At 46.0% G+C, this 26,787-nt stretch overlaps 1 protein-coding gene across 1 annotated transcript; it reads left to right on the top strand.

Annotated features, from left to right (window-relative positions):
• The first annotated feature begins 1,153 nt into the window (after positions 1–1,153).
• LOC120952486 (vertebrate ancient opsin-like) lies at positions 1,154–16,124 on the top strand. Its single transcript, XM_040371845.2, has 6 exons — positions 1,154–2,826; positions 4,830–5,215; positions 6,505–6,664; positions 11,802–11,997; positions 14,263–14,395; positions 14,546–16,124. The coding sequence occupies exons 2-6, from the start codon at positions 5,000–5,002 to the stop codon at positions 15,272–15,274; spliced, it is 1,434 nt and encodes a 477-aa protein (XP_040227779.2). The 5' UTR covers positions 1,154–2,826; positions 4,830–4,999; the 3' UTR covers positions 15,275–16,124.
• The last annotated feature ends 10,663 nt before the right edge of the window (positions 16,125–26,787 follow it).

The raw sequence follows: 26,787 nt of genomic DNA, 5'->3' as shown, positions 1-26,787 counted from the left end.
GTACAGATAACATTGCAAGAACGTGCCCAGAAAGCACAAAGCAGTGCGCATCAAATTTGCAGATAAAAATTTTGAGCAATTCTCTGAACTCCAAATCGCACCATACACTCCAGAGCTTCATTCAACACTGCCATTAACTCTTTCCTTGAATCGAGTTGAGTGTTGGTAATCGCAAACCATATAATTTCAAAACGGCCCTTCCTTCGCTGTCCTTCTCCATTTGCACAACATCAACAACCAAATCAAATCAAATGATACGCGACAGCGGGTTACACCAATGTTTTGAACCGTGGCGGTGGCCTATATCCGGCAAATAAATGTATATTTTTATTGCCATAAATGTGACGGATGATGCGTGCGAACCCAGAAACCGTACCGGCATTGTAGGGATTCGTTCAATTGGGCTCTGCGGTGCGTGTGTGTCGTAAAGTTGGGCTCCGCACGTAGTGTCATTATTTGGCTATAAACTGCACCTTGCAAACAGTCGCGATAACACCTTGCACGTGTGGCTGGAGAATTGGTCTGATACATAATTTTCATTCAAGAAAAATCATAAAGTGGATACATTTCGTTTTTATTGTTTCTTAAGGGTTTTTGGATGGTTTTCCAACTGGATTTCTCTCACGATTTGTTGTGCGTTTCTCTCTTTTTTTTTAATCATTTAATTATTTATTTATCATTTCTTTCTAAGAAATTGAGACAAAACTAAAAAATCTTGAGAAACGATCATCATATCGTGGGGCAATTAAATAAAAGTTCAATAAACTACCAAAACTCTGTGGAAATCCCTGAAAAAAACCTAACAACTTCGGCTCGTAAACAATTATCAGGACTTGTATTGCACACTCATATTCCGTGTACACAAAAAATGTCATGTGCAAATCAAGATGTTTTGTTTTCTTGTTATACCGGCATTCCCTTCTACGGAACGATAATTCCGTGTGATTGCATCAATCAAATGTACTTACCTGTAAACGAATGCTCCCAATTGTTAGAATTTATCTTCTCACTACGCTGGAAGCGAAAATTTAAGGCGTACGCGTATCCTCGTACTTGTTTGCTTCTTTATTGCAACCACTTCCCACATTCAGCACGAACACGATCTGAGACCCGAGTACTAGATCGTGCATGACGATGGTCGAGGTATCTCACAGCATCCGGTAAAGTTCATTCCTCGCTAGTGAAGCTTCTCTCTTTGCCAGCAGCACGCGCGAGTGTCGGCTCGGTACGCTTCAGCATCTGAGTTATGTCGGGTTTGCAATTCCTAGTGTAACGCACACTTCCATCCTGTCTGCGAACGAAGTCACTGTTACTGGCACTGAAGCCACTGGCACTGTTACGGCCGATCCAATAGGTTCTTGATACAGGAATGATCGCGTCAGGCATTAGCTTTTTGTTAATAGCAATAATATCGCTACACTTTACGCGCTAAAGCATGCATAGAAAATAAAACTGTTTTTCTATTAACGAAAACCCCGTTACATATTACAAAACACATTCTAGCTTATGTTTGCTGACGAGAAAAACCTAAGAAGCTTGGTCTCTCACCGAAGCGCCCACAAATGCAACACACCCACCACGCGAACGGCACGCGCGCGCGAAACGTGGCTGCGTACGAAATGTGTTACCAAAGGTCAAGTTCAGTGCGCGTTTGGCAGCGTACGGTCCGCGCAAAGGACGAAAGGCCACTGGCGGCGTGGTTTGCCCGCTCCAAGGAGCAACAATATCGCCCACCTTTGGTCCACACCCGCACACAGATTGTGCTTTACCTTTTTCCACTGCATACGCCACTCGTGGCGCGTTTCGTGCGAGCGAGGACCGAAACTCCAAAAACCTCACAATGTGACGCCCATCTCCGGCCACTGAAGACGCTCACAAGAAGCTGATGAATTCGGGCTGCGACGAAACGCGCGTGGGTACAAAATATGTATTTTATTAGAGCTCGCACCGACACGGATCGGTTCAGTCTCGTGCCGGATGCTGTAACGGATCGTGATGCCGTGCAGTGATGCTGCTGCTGACGGTTGCTTCCGGTTGCCAGCTTCCCAGCACCCTTAGCCAAATTGAGGCGGAAGAGTTTCTTACACGACTTTATGTGAGTGATACCGGTACCGATTCGAGTGCGATTGGTTTTTGTTAAATGTAGCGTAAAAATTACGGTTCAACCTCGCAAAGTGCATAGTTTGTTCGGGTGGTTAAGTTTAATTGTGGTCTTTTGTATGCCGTTTGTGTATTGTGTTTTGTGTATGTGTGTGTGTGTTAGTTATTTAAAAGTGCCTTAAGAAAGTACGTTTCCCACCTGATTTGAAACGTGTCTTAAAACGTCCCCGAGCACGACATTCCGCTATACTTTTGCTACGAGGTGATGCTAATCGGCCTGACACGTTAGCGCTACCAGTGTCTGCAGTACTAGCTACAGCGGAAGACACTGCGGGAAGGAGTGTCGAAGCATTTTTGGTAACGGAAACTCTACTCTTCCAGTCTACTTACAAACGATAGGCTGTACAAAAATAGGCGCAAAATGTGCCCGAAGATAAAAGCGGTCCCGTGGAACCGACATTTTGTGCGATGTGAAAGAATTTAATTTACATTTCCTGTGAACTGATCGGTGACTAGGCACGGTGGTGGTGATGGTGGTGGTGCGAGCAGTGATGTACTCTATCCTTAACATATGGCCCAACAACCGTGCCTAACCAACGAACGGTGTACGGGTTTCGCGAACAAGAAAACACACCCAAAGCAAACGATGGACCAAAAATGTTTTCACAAGCCTGGTTAGCACATTCGTCGCTCTACCACCCTGCTGCACAGTGCCAGTTGGACCAGGTAAGCTCGGAACAAGCTCGCTTTTCCAGTGGAGGATGGCGAGTGCTGCTTTCGCTGCTGTGAAGATGGATGCCCCGAGCTTGGAAAATTGTCAAATTGGGGAAGGTGATAAAGACTGTAATTGAATCGCAGATTTTACTGTGCGTGTCACGTGATGTGTCGCTTGGTTCGGCAAGGTAGACACCCTGCAGGCCATAAAACCATACCGTCTCGTACCTTTTTCCAAACCCCTTTTTTGTGCTGGTGGCCAGTAAGAGCTGCTAGAGAGAACATTGCACGGGCGATAGCGCCTGGCATTAAAAATTAACCGCAGCTCGTAAAATTGTCTGCACAAATTAAACTGATTAATAATACCGCCCAGTTGATTATGCTATGCGTTGCAAACAAACAAACTAAAGAAAGAAGCAGACACGTAAATAATGCAACACATATTAACCGCAAAGCACCGCAGATCCCACTGTACAGATTGCCCTATATTGCACGCTCAAAGAATGATGGCCAAAAATTACGGAGCTCCCGGTCGTTTGTTTGCGTAATTATGGTACAGTTTTTAGTAAGTGACCATCTTAAACGCCCTTATTTATGAGATCATAGTGCTCGAAACCAATTAGCTATTAGCCGAAGGCCCAATTTCACTTTAGCGATGATGAATATGTCTGGCCTGCGATGGAACACGATAGATGGGGCAACCTCCCGGGATAAGGTTTTACCCCTTTTTTCTTCTTTCCGCCACGCTGGACGATGGGAAGCTCTCATTTTTAATAAGTAATAAGGGCGTACAGTACATCAAAGAGAAGTTTTTTTTATTCTAATAACTTTTTCTAATGCTTCAAGCGATAAATATGCTGTCCACAGCTTTAAATCGTAAAAGCCCCTACAAATAAAGCGGTTTGCTCTTTAATGTTTCAACTCGACTTGAAAAACTTGCAACATTTATCAACCTAAGACATTTTTCCAAGCAACCGAACCAGTTGACCCAGTACGCAGCTGCTTGAAAATGGCACTCCAGTGTCAAGGGAAAACAGTAAATCAACATTCAAATAAGACGCTTATGCCAGCCCACAGCGAAAGAAAACAATTTGCCTGTGAAAACTGAGCGAATTAACAGCATGACGAAATGCGCCCCAAAACGAACGACTAATTTGTAAAACAGACAATGTTAAGAGCCATCTTTCAGCGTGACAAGTCTGCATTGGGAGCTGCAGCTTTCACGAACCAGATACCAGATGGTTGCTAAACTTTTCTTGCTTTACATTCGGCCCCTTACTATGCTATGCTCACTTCATTTATTAACTTAAACACAGCATCGTGCTGCAAAATGAGCTTGACAGCCTGCGTTTTTGCTACCGTTGGTAAAACACACAAACCAGCCCAGCTCGTCTGCGGATACTTTGGAGCCACGGGAAAACTCACGGGTTCACCATGCCGCTGCGATGTTCCCGGGAGAATTCCTACCCGGATTGTGAAATAATGATAAAATGTCTTGCGGTCACGGGTAAGAATTAATATGACTTTTCTGCCCCGAACAGGATGTTCCTGTGCTGTAAAACAAAAAAAGTTGATCGGATTATTTTGCACGGTACATTGGGTTGTGACTTTGGGTCTGTGTGTTTGTATGTGTGCGTGCGTTTGAACTTGCAACATTTTCCGGTTTTTTTTTACAAAGAAAATAGGAAACAAAGCTCTTAAGAAAAAAAAAAACTTTGCATGCTTTTCCGAAAGGTCGACCTACAGCACTAATAAACAAAAAGCTGCCTGCTAGCCTATAGCAACACCATTCAAACAAGAATGACAATATGCTGCGCACCTTCTTAAAGCAGTACTTCACACCATTCAATCGTTGCTACGCAACAGAGTTCGTCTTGAAGATTCTATTTCTGGCCGGTCTGGCTGCTACCCCACTTAAAGCTCGGGCTATACACCTTCTCGGTACACCGAATTCGTTCGTTCGTTCGTACGTACGGCCCATCTGCTAACGATATGATACTTCTCCGACGGTACAGATTGTCTGCAGCGCTTGCAACGGATCAGCAAGCGGGAATCCGTGCCCTCCTATCGCGCCGGAGAGTATGAAACTGTCAAGTGCGTCACCCTCGTTTGCAGCCCGCACGCTCGAGTAGGTGCCGAACGGTGTTGTGCACAGCCCCCGTCCCCCCCTCCCTGGCAGCACCTGATGCCGGGACGCTTCACGCCGTGCACGGATCATCGCTGGCAGGATGTAGCACCGAAGATGTACGACGTCACCGATGCTGCCGCGATCAATTCCGACCACCAGGAGCTGATGGCACCGTGGGCCTACAATGGTGCCGCCGTGACACTGTTCTTCATCGGGTTTTTCGGATTTTTCCTCAACATCTTCGTCATTGCCCTCATGTACAAGGACGTGCAGGTAAGGACAAGGGGGCGTGCGGGAAGGGTGGCCGTGAACACCATTTGGTGCCCTGTGAAAGCACAAAATGAGGAGTTACTCATGTGTGTGTGTGTGGGTTTGTGTGTGTGCGAGGAGTGTTCGCATCCAGTCAACAAACGGTATTGACCGTACGGTCGTAACGCGCTCGACCTGGTCAGTATTGCAGGGAAAGACACCGTAGCAGTCTGCCGGGAGGGAAAATCGCGAGCGGGGACGACCGGTTACGCCCTTATGCAAACTTTCTGCCCAACATATGTCCAATTATTCCTTGTATTTCTAACGAGAAGTGGATGCTTCAGTAGCGTACAGCGTACCCGTTTGCGGTGGTCTTTCAATGCTGCATCAATTTGTGTTCTTTTTTTTTTTGTTTAGCATGAATTTAATGGCTGATCGGTAGTGTGTGTGTGTGTGTGTGTGTGTGTGTGTGTGTGTGTGTGTGTGTCAAAGAGAGAGAGAGATAAAGGTAGCGAAAAGCTCATCCCACTATGAAAACTTTAAAGGGCTACAGTTGAGTGCGGTCTACTTATTTTACCAGGAAGTCCTCAAACATACAAACATAAATGTAAATTTGCTGACCCACGCTGAACATTGTAAAAGAAAACAAAAATCAATCCATTACTTTGTTGTTTTTTTTTGCGTAACCATTATTTTATTGGACGGCAGCTACGTGTAATACTATTTGGAATTTTAATAGCAACTCACCATGATGCTGGGTAGACTGATGCTCGACATAAATAGCCTTCAGGCGTATCGAAAGCAACCCTTGAGGTCTGCAAAACAGTAACAACGTAAAAATTATCCTCTTTTGTTACAGACATTGCATACATTAAGGGGCATTTGTTTTAGGGTGCAAAATGTATGCTAGCTTTGCAACAAAACGCCTGAAGGTTATGCATTGCAGGCACAGAGCCCTGCATGCTTCGTGTGTCGTTGCACAACTTCCACATAGGTAAAGTTCTCTTTGCGATGCCTGTGCAATGTAGTCAAAAGAAAAAAAAACCCTGAAGTTATTTTATAAAAGACACACATTTCTTACACATGATGCGAACCGTACCCGATTTGTTGTTACTCTCCATGCCACTTTTCTACGCCCATTCGGCCAAAACATGATTAACATTTTAACACATTGATCATTCTTTCCTGTTCCTTTCTTCCGTTCAATGTCATTCTTTTCTTTTCTTTATCTCTCTCTCACTCTCTCTCTCTCTCTCTCTCTATCTCTCTCTCTCTCTTTCTCTCTTTCTCTCTCTCTATTGATCTCTTTTCAGCTATGGACACCGATGAACATCATCCTATTCAATCTGGTCTGTTCCGACTTTTCCGTATCGATCATCGGCAATCCGCTTACGCTGACGTCCGCCATCTCCCACCGGTGGCTGTACGGGAAAAGTATATGTGTGGCATACGGATTCTTCATGTCCCTGTTAGGTAAGGTATAGGGCAAACCGGTATTAGGTTGGACTACGGCATCCACACCACAAACAACACAAAAAACGCTAATCATTTCTTCAAATTGTCGTCGGACCGGACGTTCCGTTTTCCCGGTACAAAGGACGACTGAGCTCGATTACTTGGTATCGATTTGTTGACACAAAGCATGCCGATACAGCCAGGCGATACAAACCAAACCATTTGGACACTGCTCATCGCATAAGCTCGACGCTCGTCGCAGCATAATGTAAGATGGAAGCCAAACCCACGCCACCAACATCGACGGGGGCTGTACCGTGGCGAAAAACTCTTTCTAAATTTATTCAACAATCACCATCAAAGACAAGTGGAGCCGTTTGGCCATGTTTCTTTGTCCGCTTGGCGCTTTCTGCCGCACGACTGTTGCTCCCCAGCGTCAGCCGCAACGAGCTCGTTACCTCCCCCAGAACCTACCCCCTCGGTGATAATATCAAAAATATGCAAAATCGCTCCCTCCCCTCCGTTTAATGTGAAGCATAATTGCGTCTCCATTTATTCCTGCCCTGCAGATAGAATGATTAATGCGAACGTGGGAAGGAGGATAATGCTAACCGAAAACAGAGAAAAAAAACAGATCGGTATATATGTTCAAAAGTATCGACAAACGCACCGGGCAAGTCACCGTTGATTATAATATTTTAACCTTGCCATCATCGGGTCGAGCCGGGTGCGAGAAAATTTACACAATTTTCCTGCCCAAGAAGGGCGGGAAATATCACCTCTCACTCGCTTTGCCCCCACCCCCTCCTCCCCTCCCCCCGCCTGTTAACCAAGGCAGCTTGGTCAGAGTTTTTTTCACACGCGGTACGGCTGCCCACCTAAAAATGTAAATGGACGCGCTGTCGAGCAGATAATCCTGAACTAAACTCGTTCTCGAACAAGTTTATGGGCTGTTCAATTGGATTCCTCCATGGTCCATTGCTTCCACCATGCTAATGCATCACGATTCAATTGCGAAGTGCGAAGCAAGAAGTGGTTTGAATAAATTACTCTCCCTAATGTTCCCAAGAATGGACAGGAAAGCTCCAAGTTTCACCCCCTACGCTTGCAAAGGTCTGGAAGCCTGCAAGGCACTACCGGCGCGAAAAGCTCGAGGAAGCGCTTCACTCACTTTAAGCTATTAATCAGTAAAATTGGGCGAAGTACATTTACATCCATCTTCATATTACACGCTTCATCATCGAGCCAAACCCCCGCCAAACGGTGGTTCGGGTGCCACATTGCAAATCATCCGGGTAAGCGAACAGCCGCTAGTTAATTGATACGAACGCTGCACACCAACTACCAACGAAAAAAAACAAGCATGGTACACAATCAAGCGCAAATGGAGAAAAAAACAATGGTGCCGCACTGGGCCACCACGTGATATCGAAATTGATATTGATGTGCGGGATTGGAGAAGAAACGCAGCATCCACCATCGGGGCACTCACTCACACCCAAGGGAACGACGCACTTCCGACGCGAGCTCCAAATTAATCTGCACCGTAATCCGACGCGAAGTGATTTCCATTTCCTAATGCGATTAAGCGAGCTCGGGGCACGGGGAAAAACATACACGCGATTTGTGTGCGAGTCTTGCGATTTTATCGTTGTTCTTTTGTATGCCTCGCTGACGTTTGTCAGCATTTTGTCGCTTATGCTCGGCAATGTGTACGCTCAAGCACGACGCAATCTGGGCAAACTCGGGCTCTCGAAGTCGTACTTGAGCCTAAAAATAATGTCAATCGATTATCGAGATTTTTTATCATTCATTTTACGCCACACACACACACACACACCACGCTCGTAAAGCGTATCAAATACCAGTGGCGGTGCATGAACAAACAGTAACGACTTCTGTCGTAAAAATTGTGACATTTCATCATTTTTCGCAGATCGAACCTCGGCAGAGAAGACGCTGAGAAGACGCAGGACGCAGTTGAGCGAATATTTGCGAGCTTATCGTTTTTCAATTTCGACCACGGAAACCTGTACGCTCCTACTCCTTTGCCCTTTGCTTTGCGCACTTTCTACGGCCCACTCTCGATTTCCGCGTGCCCCCTAGCCCCCCGTCAGGCTCATTAGAAGTTCAATCCGATTAGGGATTAGAGATCGGTGCTTTCTTCGGTTCGTTGGGGACTCCTTTTATTGGTACTTTCGCCCACGACAAACGGTAATGGGAAGGAAGGGGCGAACGAGCAAACCCATTGCGATTCCCGTACAACGACCACGACGCACTGCCAGAGAAATCGCAAAGCCCCGTCTGACTTGTTTGGCCGCGCGCGATAGTCGAACGCAAATCAGCCCGTCATCATCGTCCGGCCCGGCCATGCACGATGTTCGAGTGGGGTTTTCCGACCGACGGTACAGGGTACTAACTTTTGCTTTGCACTCCCCCTTTGGAAGCGTGGGTGGGGAAAATCAACTTTGTAAACGAAGCGCTTTTTGGCTTCACAGAAACACAGGCACAAACTGTTTTGCAATTTTATTTCCTGCAAACTACACCCTGCTTCGCTTTTCCGGCAACAGTTTCAATTTTTCCTCCTCTGCTTGGCCTTCCAACTCACCACTCTTCTTCGCTCTTCGCAAAAAAAAAACAGTCACTCGATCCTGCCCAACCGTGAAACACACACACACACAAGGAAACAGAAAATCATCCCTTCGGGTGGTAAATTATTCCATCAATTGGAATAACCGGGAATAACGGTTTCCAACGCGACATGGTGAGAACGGATCCGAGAGCGGCCGTGTGCCGAGCGTCCCTTGAGCAGAAATGGGAGGGAGGGTGTGAAAACTCCCGAACGCAAGAAAACATCCCACGGGTGGGCAAAGTCGGCGTCCGTTTTCCGATCGATAAACATTTCCCTTTTTTTCTACGGGGTTGGCTTTTGTCACTTTCGATCGAAAGTCATACCCGCGAGCCATCTCGCCAACTGCCGAGATTTGGGTGGTCGACCGGGCTCCATTTACATGGTTTGCAGCAATACGGCGACTGGGGTGTTTCTTCGCAGTTTGGCAATGTAACCACGACTATCGGTGTGGTGGTAGTGGCTGAATGAAGCACCAATTACACGAAAAGTCCATCAAACTTGATCCGCAGCTTGGGAGGCTGTATGCGTTACAGGTGTAGGTACATGTGTAGCACGAAGGTTATAAGCTACCAATAAATGTTCAAGAGTCACATCGGTAACTACTCGAATAACCAGATTCAGTTTAAAAAACGGAAAAGTTGGGATGAGTTCCAAGACCGGTATGGGTTCAGTATCAATTCCAAGTTCAGACCCAACTCCAGAATCGAATCAGTTCGGGATAAGTTCCAGATCCGGTATGGGTTGGTACACAGTTCTAGGACCAGGAATCGATTCGTGAACGTTTCAAGGACCGATATAAGTACAATATCTATTCCAGGACCGTTATGGGTTCTCTCGATATGCCTGTTGGATTTTAGGGACACCTGGGAATAGCGTTACGAAGCCTTGTAACCGGGCCAAATGAACCAGTCTATATTCAAGCCGGTCTTGTGGTACAGTCTTCAACTCGTACGACTTAACAACCTGCCCGTTATGGGTTCAGGTCCTGAATGGACCGCGTGCCGCCATACGTGGGACTGACTATCCTGCTATGGGGGGGGGGGGGGGGGGGGAGGTAATTCAAAAGTCATTGAAAGCCAAGCCCACAAGCGATACAGGCAGGCAGGCCTTGACCGACAACGGTTGCTGAGCCAAAGAAGACAAAAATTAAACTATTGTTTCAAACTAACTCACTACCGTTAACTACCTATTACGAACTAGTATATTTCTGTCATTGGGGCCCTTCACGATTCTAGTCAGTTTTTTGTATGGAGTTTGACAGTTGGAGGCTGAAATCATGTAAACACTCCATACAAAACCACACACAAAACTAGCCTGCAATTTTCAGTCTAGATTATTCTAGCCTCAAAGCAAAACAAGGTGGTGTTTACATTTATCCCAAGGTGCATTAAAGAGATCTGGTGGATGGAATCCAAAATCAAAGTGCATGTAGTCCAGGTGGTCTCATAGCATGTTTTTTATAAGCAAATTTGAATATCAATTTTTGACAGAATGGGTGAAAACTTTTGTTCAAACAAGCTTTCTGTAGGCTTGACGAATACTCAAAACACTCTTAAAATCTTCATTCAGAAACAGAAGCGATAAAAATCAGCCTTCTAAATTCATACACCTTGCGATAAGCTCACCTGTATATTATACCCACTTAGATAGTTGCTCGAAAACTGCTGTACTATGCAAACAGCTGACAGACTGAAATTTCAGCCTACGAACTTAAAACGGAAAGGACCCCATTGTGAATGGTCATAGGCGTCCAACCAAAATTAAAGCTAGGATTTAAATAGGAATAACATTTTCATTCACACAAACTGTTTGTTACCTTCTGCCTATCGGCATCCGTGTTTTGTTCGCAACAGCTGATGCTGTTTTGATGTCACAACTTTAAGTTTCACGTCACAACTTTAAGTGTGGTCTGGTAGTTGTAATGTTTATATTAAACGTGAGCAGGAAAAACCATGTAACTTTTTCCCCCATTTTTCGCCCGTATTGCTCACTTTTTTCGAGATATGTTGCATCGATTGAATATTCGCCTACTTATATCGGTCTTCAAAGTACGAAGCCTAAAACAACGACTTTCTGTCCTGAAAATTCTTTGGCGTAGCATTATGGGAACCCCTCGTATCAAACTGAAAACCAGTAAGCAAACGCACCAACCACACAACCGTATCCGACATCCATCCATCAAACGCTGCAATTGCTCCCACGTACCCAAATCCTCGCTATGCGGAAAGGAATCCCACTAATGTGTACGCTACCAATGGCGCAATACAATTTCACACATCTCATCTATTAGCATTTAACGCTCCACGCGTAACCCACGTGCAATTGTTTCAACGAGCGTGTAGTCAACGCTTCGCCTATGATTGAAACATCCTTTCATGATTGTACGGGCCCTGCCCCACCGAATATGCGCAACTAAAAGGGCAATAGACAGCACAGAAGTGGTGTGCCGAATTGCCTGCTCCATCTCCCATCCTCGCTCTGTTTTCTCTACATCCCGAATGGTACTCCCGCTTTCTTTCACAGGAATCGCTTCAATTACAACCCTTACCGTGCTTTCGTACGAGCGGTTCTGTTTGATCAGCCGCCCATTCGCCGCCCAGAACCGGTCGAAGCAGGGCGCCTGCCTTGCCGTGCTGTTCATCTGGAGCTACTCGTTTGCCCTCACCTCGCCGCCCCTGTTCGGTTGGGGCGCCTACGTGAACGAGGCGGCGAACATAAGGTAAGACCCCACCGACTATTGACAAATTGACAAACACAGGCACCAACAAAACCGGCAACAAAAAGCGACCGAACAAAAGAGAACATAAAAAAAAAACTGGAAGGAAAACCAACGAAAACGCGAACACAAGCAGCAAACACATTCACTTAAATTCGCTTTTCCGGAACATTGTCCTCGCCGCGGGAGAAGCTTTATCAACCACCACCCTGCCCTTACACTTAACGAACCATTCCCATTATGATAGAATCCATTCATACTGCTTCGGTGCGCTGTTCGCTTTTGCCGCACCATAGAAAGGCACCACGGATGGAAACTGGTTGGCCACGGGAAATCCGGAGGAAATCGGTTTTTTTTTTAATTTACTTTCACCCCGCATTTTCAAAGCACTCTATCTCTTTCGCTCTCCATGCTCCATTTTACTGCACAACATAATCATTTGGCGTGCGGATAATAATTTCACCCGAAAATTGCTCCCACCGCCCATTGCGCTGGGAAGGTTCGGACGCACCGTTCGCAAGCTGCGGTGTAGCTGAGGAGCCACTCGATTACGCCACCCCGTTGTGACGGTTCACCCGAAATGTGGAACACCCGGGAGTAGCCGGCAACGGTGAGCCGAACGTCAAACGCAGCCTTTATTAGCTTGAGGAGTTCGCTTTTCCCGCAATTTTCGGCACACAACTATGTCACCCCTTTTTGTGGGAAACTAATCCGGCCGACCGGCTGTGTGCATTCCACCGCACATGGAATCTGAACGCTGTGCGCCGATGAAATTTTCCACCCATTTGGTGTTCCCGGCATATGCTGCTTGAATGGCATCCACCACACACCACAGCATGCGGGTTATAATCCTCCCGGTGGCGTTGTGAGCTGCCGGCCCCGTGATTTGATTCCATTTCAACGCTCCCATGGGGCACCTACCGGGCAGCCCTCCCGGTCGGACTGCGAAGCGTTCGGACGATTCCGAGAGTACGTACACATATATAAATCATGTAGCATCAGACTCCTTCACTGGAATAGTATCCTTTTCACTTTTCAACAGTACCTTGCCAGGGCCCCGGGTCTCGGGGTAGGCGTGTGCAAGCTTCCAGCAACCTTCAAGGCCTTGAGCACTGTACCAATCTTCGACGGCTCAAGATCTCAAGATCCTATACTAAAGGGTATACTAAAGGGCAACTAGGCGAAGGTATTGGATCCTATTATGGTGGTTTGTAAGGATAATTGTGAGCAGTCGAACAGCCGCTCAGGCTGTACGGTTCGTTTGTTGCAATGTTTGCAAATAATTTGGTAACGTCCTCTCTTTGGGACGTATTATTTGGAATTGAAGTTGTACGTTTATTGAGTCATTTTTGTTGTTGCTCTTGCTGAAGCGCTGAGTAATCAAAAGAATCAACTTGAATCTTTAAAAGCATTTATCTATGTCTAGGAATTTTTACTTCATTTACGTTCTTGCGGATTATTTCCCTGAATGAGCCTGACTATTTTTGGTTTGAATAAATGATTTTTGGAACGCGGTGAATAAATTGTGAAACCAAATAAAAAATTGTATACATACATGGTCTCCAAGTGCCCTTCTTTAACTGTGCAGCGTTCTAAATGCAGCCAACTTTACTATCTCATGTAACATACATTAAATCTTACACACGCTGCCAGCGTTGTCTAAAGGCGGCTCCCACGAGGAAGCTACGAATGGAAAAAGGTTTACATTACGCGTTCTCATTAGTGCCGGCTTTCCATTTTTCCTCAATTGATTGGCTGATTGATGTACATAATCAGCGTCCTACGTGCGATGACTTACTACCGGCTCGAACGCTTTCCCAGAAGGTGGCGCGTAATGTATCTACAAAACAAATGGTAAGAAAACAGCACTGTTTGTAGAACCTTCTAGTTACCGAGCGGGTGGAATATTATAGAACATTTACTACGGGCCAGCACCCAAGGCCCACCGTCGCATGCCGTGCGTCAGCGAAGACAAACCATTGATAAACAGTGAAGAAATCATTCGGCTGAGGAAGCTTTCTAAAAGCCTCTGCTTATCTCGTCCCAAAACCCCTCGCCCAACCATATGCAACTCTTTCCACCGGCACTCTCGGCCGTTTTGACTGCCGTGTGGGCTTTTAACTTTTCCGAGTGGGTTTCCCCATTGATTGCAGTCCTTTCCGTCGTAGCCGTTCCTCAGCCGGTGCATAAAATCATTGCCCCTGGCCAATGTTGATTGATAACAGTGCCGTTCGCTTCTTGTTATTTCTTCCACATGGGCGTACGAAGCTGCTCGGTGAACTGGGAGTCCCAGACGGCGAATGCAACGAGCTATATCATATTTCTCTTCATCTTTGGCCTGATACTCCCACTGGCAGTCATTATTTATAGCTACATCAACATCGTGCTCGAGATGCGTAAGGTAAGCCCTGTGCGGTAGCCGGGTGGCTGGCGCCCACCCAATGCAAAGAGCATTGTGCCGGTCGTCGCATGAATGAAACGATCCGAGAGACAGCCTTCTTCTTATTTTCTTTTCTTATGCTAATACACACACACACGTACACACACATAGAACTCGGCACGTGTCGGGCGTGTAAACCGGGCGGAACGGCGCGTCACCTCGATGGTGGCCGTCATGATCGTCGCGTTCATGGTCGCCTGGACGCCGTACGCGATCTTCGCGCTGATCGAACAGTTCGGCCCGCCGGAGCTGATCGGCCCCGGGTTGGCCGTGCTGCCGGCGCTCGTCGCCAAATCGAGCATCTGCTACAACCCGATCATCTACGTCGGCATGAACACGCAGTTCCGGGCCGCGTTCTGGCGGATCCGGCGCTCGAACGGGGTGGCCGGCCAGCCGGACAGCAACAACACCAACAACAGCAACCGGGACAAGGAGTCGGCCCGCCACACGGCCAAGGAGGGGCTGGAGTGCAGCCTGGACTTTTGCCACTGGACGGTGCGGGGCACCCGGGTAAGCATATCGTCGGCCGAGCGGAATGTGCCCGCGCCCGCCGCCCGTGAACGGTCGGGCGGCCACAGTGTGACGGGCTCGAGGGAGGAATCACGTGACCGGCACGTGACGCTGAAAACGATGCTGAGCGTGGGGCCACGCTCGCCATCCAGCGTGGCGCCGGTGGCGGCCGACTGCAGCACGACGGACGTGCCGACCAGCGGCGACGGCAGTGTCCGGATCGTGCGCCAGGACTCGGAACTATCTGTGATCCACGATGGTGGTGGTGGTGGTGGTAGTAGTAGGGTACTCGTTATCAAATCGCAAAAGCCGCGTTCGAATATGTTGTAGCGTGTAAGGTAATCAGGTATGGTTGTTTTTTTATTACGTTTGCCCTATTAATCGATCCCGGATGCAGAGTTTAGGATTAGTGAACCATAGCTAGGATAGGGATAGTGGGTAAGTGGTGGGATATGGTACCAGGTACTACCAACCACCTCCGAACGGTATGGCCGGTTTTGGAGAAGTCAGGTTTCAGGCGCGGCATCACGAGTGCTGCCGACGATATAGCTGCTGCAGTCCACGCGTTGCATCGATCCCGTGTAAAGCCGGGCCGGTGTTTGGAGCACGATTCTAAATTGCTCTTCCTTCACTGAAAGCGCGAGCCCCCTTTCAATGAGCGTCGAGGTAAATTTAAGCAATAAGCATCCACCAACAGCTACGAGCTAGTTAACTTTACGAGCAACTAATTTACCGCCCCGAATTCCTGCTGCAGCGTGAGCGCGATGTTCGCGGATAGTGTAATTAATAAGTAAAGTGAAAAATTCACCACAAAGCAAAACCCTCCCCCCTCAAACTAAGACTGTAATTTGAAGCATTATTTATAGGATAGGCATGGGAAAGGATGGAAATTGTAAAACGATTTGTAAACTATTTGTCTCGCACGCGTGTACAGGTCAGTACTAATGCCTAACGTCAATGTAAATGCTGTCTCGGTGTTTGTCTGTCTGTCTGTGTGTGCGTAGTTTTCGTTTGCCATTTTGCTATGTATGATCCGCATTCTGTCAATTTAGAGGTATCTGGATGTATCAACAATAAAACCAAACGAATTCAGTACAAAGTAACGCTCAAGCACTCGCAATTGATTTATTATTCATTGTAAAATACAGATCGACATTGTAAATACAGATGCAAGATACAGTTTAGGTCGAAAAGCACTTGCTTCACTGTCACTATTGTATCATGAAAGAAAACCTACGTAAGCAAACTCGACTCTTTTTTACTATTATACTAGCTAGCCCGACAAACTGAACCATTCCAAACAAACTAAAATATTCCATTATTGCTTTGTTACTTGGTATAGTTGTATCGTGCCCGTATCCCCTCAGGATCCGATCATCGAGTGTAAACCGCTAGGCACCTTACACCAAGTGTCAAAGTGCTGTATACAACACAACAACAATCCTGCTCTTTGTATGGGAGTTAGAAAATCGTTATTTAATTAAGTTTAGTGTAACATCTGAATGATTTTTAAATCTTAAAACCTATTCTCATACCACCATAAGGTGTGTGCGAAGTTTCGTTGAAAATGATCCAGCCGTTTCGGAGTTTGCTCGCGACAAACACCGTGACACGAGATTTTTATATATATAGATAGATTATTGTTATTTACTTTTATTCAGCTCATCTTTCCGTATACTATAGACGGGTTTTCAACTGTTGAAAAACACCTCGCGAGCCTAAGTTAGAAAATCCTGTAAACTTGCAAGACATTTTGTTTTACCTATGTAACCCTAAAAACTACTTCAGATAAGACGTACACCGTCGAAGATTAATCTGGATTGCTCCGACCGCGCTGCAATATCCGTTTATTGGGCTTTAATTATTTTTCCTTCTTAAAACAAACAGTCTTTTTGTCTCATGTTTGAAATGGAAGAATTGCTTTAAAAAACATACAAAATGCCTTTTTCCCCCGCATAGCTTAAGCCATCTATGGCTGTACAAACCCTCCATTGTCCGTATCAGTTTCATCATTAATCTCAATGCAACCAGCTTCACATTTTAGCAAAAGTCCCTGGTGGGCAGCATCCCACCAAGCTAAAAATCCATGAAAGCTCTCTTTGGCGCACTTGAATCATGTTGAACTTTAACCCCGCATTGGAAAACTCCTAATTAATTTGTATTTTCTATACCCTCCCAAAAAGGGGTTCAATTCGACTGGTGAAGCACTCTTTAACAATATTTTTCAAAAAACCTCACTTAATGTAAAGTATGTAAGTACGGACATGTTTTTCTTTCGTTCCGTTTCTGTGACGTCTTATGCAAGCAGCCGAGCTTTAACTGTGCTGCTTGTTTTTGGCTAGATGTACTGAAGAAGCAGATGCAACATTTTGTTAGTCTTTTAACTGTGTGTTATCTTAGCTTGCGCCAAAAAGGAACAGGCAAAACAGCCCACTGGCAAGCGCGTGTTTTAAGTTTGTTGTTTAATTTTCCCACATGGAGCAATTTCAGCTTTGCTAGAACATTCTAAGCAAACCAAAGAAGAGGAAGGAAAAATAGAAAAGAATAGAAAAAAGCCACCTAAAAGTAAACCAATCGTACGGCGAGTGGTTCAGCTTCGGCAAAAACGCACTCGACCGCCCCACCCGCTCCTTGCGTGCCATCGAAAGCTGATCGTCGTTTATGCAGCAGCCACATCAACATCAAAGATTAATGCTTCTGCCCACCCGATAGATAAAGCGGCATACCATTAAGCATGCTCGCGTATCATGATCGAGATGCTTCGCTTCGGGACGGTTCGCTAAGCAACGATATCTACGAGCACATTGATAAATATATTCCTCGCTGGCTTTTTTTTTCTTAATGTCTATTTGTCGGCCAACATTTCTTACCGCCAACGTGTGTGATGTGTGCCACGCGCGATTACGGCCACCTATGAACGACTTTAGATGAGATTAACGATAAGCATGTCGCTGCTTAACAGGACGATTCACATCGGTCTTCGTTGGCGCAACGGTTGACCACTAACCGGCGACATCTTCACCGCGTGAGTGAACCGAACGAAAACTGAACGAAAAAGATACGACACGCGAGTTAAAGTTTCCGTCTTTTTCCCGATTCCAGGAAAAAGCTTTTCAGCTGGCTCGCTTAACCCAAACGATTGATTCGGGTGAACACAACGCTATGAAGAGATTCGAAAGTTTTTCAGCCATCTACATCGTCGACCTTCCCGCAATTAAGATACTAGAAGATGCTGGAAGTAGTAGTAACTGCTACTAAACCCGGGCGGGTGGAAGCCGGGGCTGAGCTGGAATGTTCGCACAACTAATTGGACTTTGGAGAGTGATTTCGGTATTTCCAATAAATTCAGTAAATCTCTCTATCCTTCCGAAAAGTTTAAGCCCCGAGTATTTGTGTTTTGCTGTCCTCATATACCCATTTCCAGGAGGTAGCACGTCATTCGCAGCCGCAGCCGAATGATGCGCCCGACCCGTGAGCGTCTGCCCATAACATGTGTAACCAGCAAGACAAAGACAAACGGACAAACATGGCAAAGCAGCGCTCTGTTGCGTGCCGTTGCTTTCCTTGCTCCCATCATTCCCTACCTTTATGCCTCGTGACACAAGGCACGCGACGGCTGATACTTCAAAACTGGTAACAGTGCTGGTGCCGAAAATATGACATAACCTGACACGTGGTGTCAAACATCCTGGCGCAAAGCCGCCCCTAATAGTGCCATATGGATGCTTACGCAGTGAATCAATGCTCACGCACCGCGGCGACACCGTCCGAACGCATCGGGCGTGGTGCCGTCTCTGCTGTTGAATATTTCAGTCCAAAGTAACAAACAAACATCTCTTACTCCACCCAGCGGCGCGTACCCGCATGTAGCTGGGATGACTGACTCGTCACTAATCGTCCATTAAGCTGATGGCATGTCCGGAAGCTGCCGAATGTTGGGTTTAGCGTTTTCGGTTATTTTTTTTTTCTTATGGGATCTTTGGTTTGGATATCCACACGTTGTTAGGTTCGCACGCAAAAGGTTTACCCTACACGATGACAAGAAAATCCGACCTGAAACAAGGAGCTTCCTGTGCGTAAGACGCCCATACAGCATCGCACTTGAGAGTGCGAGGGATTTTGGGGTACAAATTTATCTGCAGGTTACACACGTTCCGTATCGACAAGGTAGTCAAGGGGGGGGGGGGGGGGGGGTTGGTAGGACGCCCCCACTCATGTCAACGTAATATGTTGACAATGGCGTGTTGTGTTTCGTGACATTTATCAAACCGTCAGTCATTTGCCACTTCACTTCCCTCGCGGAGGCCAGGGCCAGGTCCAACAGGAGAACCGGGAGAGATCCCGTGGCCCATCGATCACGCATGGTCTTGTGACACTTTGGGATGTTTGCAGCATTCAAAGGCACCGGTGAAGGCACGAAGAGGGGTGGATAACGCACTTATGTACAACACAACACAACACACACACACATGTTTGGAGAAAGGCGGAAACATAAAAGAACGACCTTCGGAACCTTCGCCCTGGTTTGCCCGTAAGGGTATAACAAAAGCATCCGAGCGAAATTAAATTCAAACAATCCTTCCAAAATTGCGGTTTTAGTTGCTGCGCGCTGCTCTGCTCGCTGTTCGCAACCGCAACGGATGGGCAGCTCTGTGGTTTGGCCGATTGTTGCTTTCCGCAGCGTCCCGTGGGTCACAGCGTAAAACCGACAGCGAGCGAAACAGACCGCGAGTGAAACTTTTCATACAATAATAATAACAAAAAAAACGACCAAAAACAAACCTTCCGAGTCGACGGCAATCTGTAACGGTGGCACATCCTGAAAGTCCGTTTATTTGCTGCTTATGTTCTCTTCCGACCGCCGCACGGTTGGAAGGCGAATCTGTGCGAAGCGCAGTCAAAAATACACTTCCAAGATTCATTTGCTTTTCACATTCTCGTTCCGTGTTTTAGCTTGCAGAAGACGCCCCCTTGAAGTTTGCAGGCTGTGGGACAAATTTCAGAAAAGGAAAAAAAACCAATACAAGTCTACAAATTCAGATAAATCATTTATGGATTCAGCATTCGTATCGACAAATCACCGCTTCTCGCTCGATTCCTTCCGAAAGCAGTAGAAAGCTTCGTTGAGTCCATTAATATTTATTTGTTTACTTTTGAACTGACACGCACACACATACACAGAGAGCACAACAGAGGGATGCCAAAACACCCTGTTGAACATCGGTTCAACCCGGGCCAAAACGGTAAGCTCACGCATACATCTTGCAATCCTGCTGGGGTACCATGCTTTTAAAACAAACACGCCCTTCACGAAACATCGGCTGTTTTAATTTCACGTTCGATGGGTGGGATTGATTCATCAGCTTTTTGGTCCCACTCCACCATTAATGGACCGGGGAGACGCACCATAAGGACACATCCGTCCGTAGGCTGCTATCGATACCATCGGACGAAGGATGCAAAGGTCGCCGGTCGACCGATCCGGCGAAAACGGTAATCCATACGACTGTAATATACCCGTTTTGCAGTTGCTAATTCGATCTGTGCGGTCAGGGATGAGCAACCCAGCTTAGTTGCATTAAGCTGATCGGTTCGATCGAGAAAGTGAGGAGTGGAGAAGTAAGGTGGGAAGACAATTAGGAAAGTGCCACGCGAACCCTAAGCAACCGGTGACATTCTCTCAATTAGGGTGTTTTAAAGGTTTTTCGGATGTTTTCGGATCAGTTTCCACGAGTACGACAGATCGCACAAACTCAATTAACGGCGAGTTAGCTGGGTAACCGGTTACCGGAGCCAACACCCAGATGGGTTGAGCTTGTGCACAGCAAGTGCCGCACGCTCGGGGAATAGTTAATGCGCTCTAGCGACTCCACGGGAAGAGGCGTGTGATATCAATTTAATGGTAAGTACGGGGACTGATTCTGGTGCGATGGATTGCGCAAGGACTCTCAAGGTAACAGATTCACCTGACGAATTTCGGGTTTAATGATGTTAGGCGCTCCATGATTGCTGCCAAGACGTATGGATCTTGATTGCTACAGTCGCATTTTAGCTTTCAAATCCTTTTATGTTTCCAGTAACACTATTGCTCGCAACTACATTACATCTGGGATTATGATCCATATTGGCCGAATAAATTAATCAACATAACGCAGGCACATGTATCCATTGTGACTAAACAAAAACCAAAGCAAAAAGTTGTTCATTTGCAAGAATTGTGTCTTCTTTCGAGACTTATTCAGTACCACGCAGCCGGATAGTCATTGCTACGAGGGGACGGTTGATATGAGATTTGAACCCATGATAGACAAGTTATTAAGTCGTACAAGTTGACCACTGTACTACGGTTGTTTACGTAAAAACCATTACTAGTGTTTATTTTCCCATTTGATGACACGTCTAGCTTTGCCAACAATATTGTGACTAGATGTTGTTCTAAGTAAGCAATAAGCGAAAAGAAAGCTCAAGACACTGAAAGTAAAATGACATCGGCACACGTTTTGATCAATTATCTAATATTGTTTGTCACAATCAAATCCCAAATGGACCGTGCCGCCATACGTAGGACTGACTATCCTGCTATGGGGTGATCAATAAGTCACTGAAAGCCAAGTCCACAAGTAGTGGTACAGGCGCAGGCCTTGACCGACAACGGTTGTTGAGCCAAAAGAAGAAGAAGAGTTTGTCACAATCGTCCATCAGCGAACGCCCAAACTCAGATATTGCTGTAGACAACGAGAACATTACGTTGCTCATCCCTGAAACTCTTTAATCTACATTCGTTCTATCGTCAACCTGTTGCGGGTAAAACATTCCCTCATACCCATTATGAATAAAAATGGTTCGGTTTTGTTTGTCCATTTCTTTGTTTATGCATTTTTTGATTATCATCCAAACATTACTGAATACATTTCGCCATCTAAATGACATACCTTACCACCACATCGTGACCTTTTTCATCGGTCGTGCCTTTTACTGTTTTTCTTTCTATTGTCAAACCCCGAAAAGCTCTTTCAAGGGAGACATTGATGAGCATATTTGCTGTATTCTTTTTTTTTTTGCAGTACCATTTTCTTATTGATTATGTAGTTCTGTCTGAAACACAGCCCTCCTACACGAAACCTTCCCGCCTCCGGATGACTACATGAGCACAGCATGGGACAAGAAAACTGTGCTGTGCTGACTTGTTTGTCGTCCGGTCGACAAAAATTAATTATCAGCCCCTGTTTAATACCGCTTTCGGGTGATTTCGGTGACACAAACCATTTGTGTGAAGCCGCAATCGCATACTCACACACACACTCACACACTTCAAAGACGCTTGAATTTCCCCCGAGAGACAAATCTCCACCTAAAGCCACTGGTAAGCGCCTGGATGGTAAATCCTCGAAAAGAGGACAACAATCAAAACAAGAGGCCCTAGGACACGGTACGTTTACTGCTCCGAGTCCGAGTATGGTCCGGGTTGGTCGTACGGACGGAGAGTTTACTTCACAGCTTCACGCCTAATTAAAATATGTAAAACTGAATTCGAATGCTGACTCCACCCCAACGGAGGTGCAGCGTTTGCATCTGCGAGCCGCGCACCGACCTGTTCATCTTCCTGTGTGCAATTATGGTTGTACCATTTCGAAACAAAGGCAAGGTCGTTTCAGCTAATTCAGCAGAATTTTTAAACCTCCTTCCGTACACGGTCAGGCCACGGCCGGGCTTGAACCACTGGCACTAAGCCAGCCTTCCACGTAGGGACGAGCTGGTGGCACAGCGGTTGAACCGGTTGGCACAGCGGCTCTTTGGCACTTTGGCCAAGGTTGATTCGGCCGCGGAGCCTGTGCAACCCATAATGAGCTGCCCAAAATGTCCCCATTTCCTGCATCACCTCACCTCATGCCTTCCCATACCCGCAACGCGCCACCATTCGTCACTGCGCGGTCCCCAAAGCCTCCGAGAGGATGGTTGTAATTAATTTTAATGAGCTTCAAACCTAATCTGAACCGTGCTGTGTGTAGTGCCGTAGATTAATTGCCACCACCGTGGCGTAAAGTGGTCCGCGCGAAAGAACTAAAGGGCCAGCGGTCGTACTTATTCGGCGTTTTCGGTTTGGGGGGGGGGGGGGGTTCAGAGTGGTTCAAAACCTTCCTTCCCATTGGTTCGATGCTAGGTCCTTTGCAGGATTGAAGGTGTACCGTGCCGCGACTATCGAAGAAAGACAACATTGTACGGGACCGTTTCGCCAGAGACGCTTTCAGCAGCTGGGGAAATGGATGTTGGTGAGTTTTTTTTCTCCTACCAGCAATACCCTATAGATCTTGCTGTAGGGTGATAACGGAAGTACTAATTATTCATCATTTGTGAACGCGAAATTTTAATCTAAATTGCTATGTACTTTCAAACTGCGTATTATTATGATTTTGAAGGGAAAGTAATACACTCATTGACACAGATTGACGATAGAAACATGAAAAAGTTACTTCTGTTTTCGCTTAAACCTCTACTCGTGCTGAGCATTACTTCAAGACGTTTGGCCTAGGGGGGGGGGGAAACTTGGCAAAAACTCCAGATCGAAAAACTCTACCGTCTGCTCGAACAGTGCCACGAGCGAAATGGAGAGCTAGCTGAAACAACATACACGCTTATCCAGCAAGCACGTACATCATACCGTTCCAGTTAATAATAAATTCCCCGTGCTCTGCAGGAGCAAAGCAAACAGGATTATCTATGAATGCCACTTCCCGAAACATTCGCCTCATAGTTACGCTGTAGTTCGAGTGAATACATATATGGTGATTGAAGCCATGGGTTCTAAGCACCACCATCAGCTGCATCAGAGCAGCAGCAGAGATCGTACACCAGAGCGGGAGTACATTTTGCCCAAAGAGCATCCTGCAAAAAATGTACACTGGAAAACTTAAACAAACTCTTGCAAGCTATCAGGCACAGATATTCCACTTTTCACCGGGTTTTCAAATTTATCTTGCGAATAAAATAGTATACTTCCTTTGCTAGCTGTCTTTTGTCTAGGAAAGCTAGGAAAAGCCCACACGCTTTCCAACAAGGGGAAGACTTAAATAGCAATAATGCACTGGATTCGTTTTTGGTTGACTTGAACACAAAGCCAATGAAACGGGATAATTGTAATTCTTGTGCAAATTTAGCACATCAGTTATGTCGGGGTATTTTTCTTAGACTGCTGCTTCCTGATAAGTTAGGCAGTGTTGGTGATGTTTTTTTTTGTGGGTTGGCTAATCTAACTTTAATGCCTACAATGGGCTACATGATACAGTGGGATACAGATAACAAGGGACGTATATCTATAAGTGAAAGGGAACTTTATCTGAAAACATGGTAATGGGCAAAGTTGTCCTTGTTTGTCGTCCAACTTACGAGTAACTTGTTGCATAAAATCAAGCTCCGTTAGGGCTGTAGGCCAAACGTTGATTGGGCTTTTGTCACTCTCTGAGTAGTTACCCATTGAACAGTTTAGTCAATGTGGGGCATGCGATGTACAACACTCATTCCAAGCCTAGAACACAAGAAGATCATTAGCAGATAAGTTTGCAGGAATGTTCCGATAACCAGTTCACCCTGTAAAGTCATTACACAAACATGAAAAGTACTAAAAAATAGGAAAACAAATCATAAAATGAATAAATAAAATGAGTAACTTATACAACAAGTAAAGAAGTGCACGAGCATGAAAATAATTTAAAAAAAAAAACACTCAATCATGTTTCCATGGAGCAAGAGAGATAAATGGTTGATTTGAATACATATCTTCAATTAAGCTAACATAAAAATAACAAAACACCTAACAAAGATAATTATACAGATACACCTGAAGCGCACCAAACAAATTACGCCACCTTTGCTAATATCATTCATTAGTATGCCTGAGAGCCTTTCCGTTCGCAAAGCGTCTCCCATTGTGTGTCAATCCATCCACACATGTCACACATTCCCGTTCCCGGGACAAAACATATTATGCTACCAGCACGCTTAATTGTATGCTCCGTTTCGTACGCAAACCCTTCTTCCGAGCTAATGCATACTAGCCCGTAACCACGTGTTCGCTTCGCACGTGCACATCTTGAGATGAAAATAAAAGCTTACACGCACCGAGAGAGGTGGAGATAAAGAGAGAGAGAGATAAGGAGTGAGCCAGTCTGCGATATGACACCTGCCAAACCGATGTCCACGGGAGGATTTGGCAAGTTTGGCTGATGGGTATGGGTGCAAATGAATGAATGAATGAGGCAAGCATGTTTTCCCTGAGACGTTACTGGCCATTACCGCGTCATCAATCCTTATAAATCTGCCGGGTGATGAGAAAACTTACCACACCGTAATGCCTATCGATCATTTGTCAGCGTTGATGTTGACAGTTTCGATTGGGCTGACCAGGCCGACCCCGTTCAAATGCTAAGAACATTAAAACCTACCCGTTTGCTGTAGAGGAGTTCAACCGGATGCTAAGATTATTCAAGCACGTTGAAGTTGTTGTGAATGATCGGGTTACATTTTAAAAATCCAGTCCACTATTCAAACAATAATTAAAGCTATCGGAAGTTCGAGAAAACGATGTTCGAAACGACCTAACCTAACCTAGGTGGGGCAATGGTTCTGTATAAAACTATTCCAAATATTTGCTCCACTTTTTCCCTATTCCCCCAGGACTTTGAAGTCCTTACCACCAAACGGGTTTACAACTGTTACCAAGCAAGCAATACTTCGAAAAGGAGGACGTGCCGCTTATGAAAATTCTAGGAATTCAAATAACATTCCCTTCGCTCGCACAAAGCGAATGTGAGTGAAGTAAATATTACCGATGTTTGTTGCTCCGGTTGTTTTTTGGGGCGAAAACTCCGCAACCGGGAACGGGGAGAACTGGGAGGCTGGCGGTCCGACAACCGAGCACCGGGCAGCGTGCTCTGGGGCCATACTTTCAAGCACGTCCGAACGGCGCACTGAATGGACACTGCCGCACAGCTCGAGCGGGTGGGTGTATAACGTGTACTTTTCATCGCTTCCTGCTGACAGAAACTTTCCTTACTGTCCGGTGTGCGGGAAGATGTACCACCACCACCACCACCACCACCACCACCATCTTCCGGGGCAGCGAAGTCAAAAGACGTTTAAACTTTGTGCGTCGTAATGTGGGCAGACACACCCGCCAACATTGACCGTGAACTAGTGAAGAAAATTAAGTTTTATTTCAACGCTGTTTACAAACTTCCTTTTATAAATCGCTTTCCGGTACGCTCCCTAAGGGACAGTTGGTAACTTTTGCACAATATGTTGGTGAACATTCGGCTGCGTTAGGTTCTTCTCTCTTTTTTTTTTTGTTATTGCTGTGCATCACCCGAACAGACAATGAAGCGGTGTAAGCGCATTTGGTTCTCTTGCCGTACCAAGGCACTAACCGGTAGCGTTTTCCCTAGGCGCATGTACGCGTATGCGTCTCGAATCGACAATGTTGCTTGAGATTGAGTATGCCGGTTGCTACATGCTGACTGCTTGCTCGGTTGCCTGCCTGACGAAGGCCATTTCACACACCAGAACAAAAAAAAGACACAACACAGCACGGAAACATATGGATGAGGTGGACATGAAGAAAAGGGGAAGGATTCGCGTCAATTTCGTCTTTTCTTTTTGTTCTTGTTGTTATTATGGTTGCTTTGCACACGATCAAAGCGCCAATAATACCGATCTTGCCAAATGGTCTAACGATTGCACACTGTCGGATCCTGTTCATCGATATAAACCGTGTGTCGTTTCAGCTTTCCGACTGATTGCCTTTTGCTCACTCACGGATCGTAGCGGTAGCGGAGGCTGTTTCTGCTGCA

This window comes from Anopheles coluzzii, chromosome 2 (assembly GCF_943734685.1).
Source record: "Anopheles coluzzii chromosome 2, AcolN3, whole genome shotgun sequence".
Lineage (NCBI taxonomy): Eukaryota > Metazoa > Arthropoda > Insecta > Diptera > Culicidae > Anopheles > Anopheles coluzzii.
This window is presented reverse-complemented; position numbering and strand designations above follow the sequence as displayed.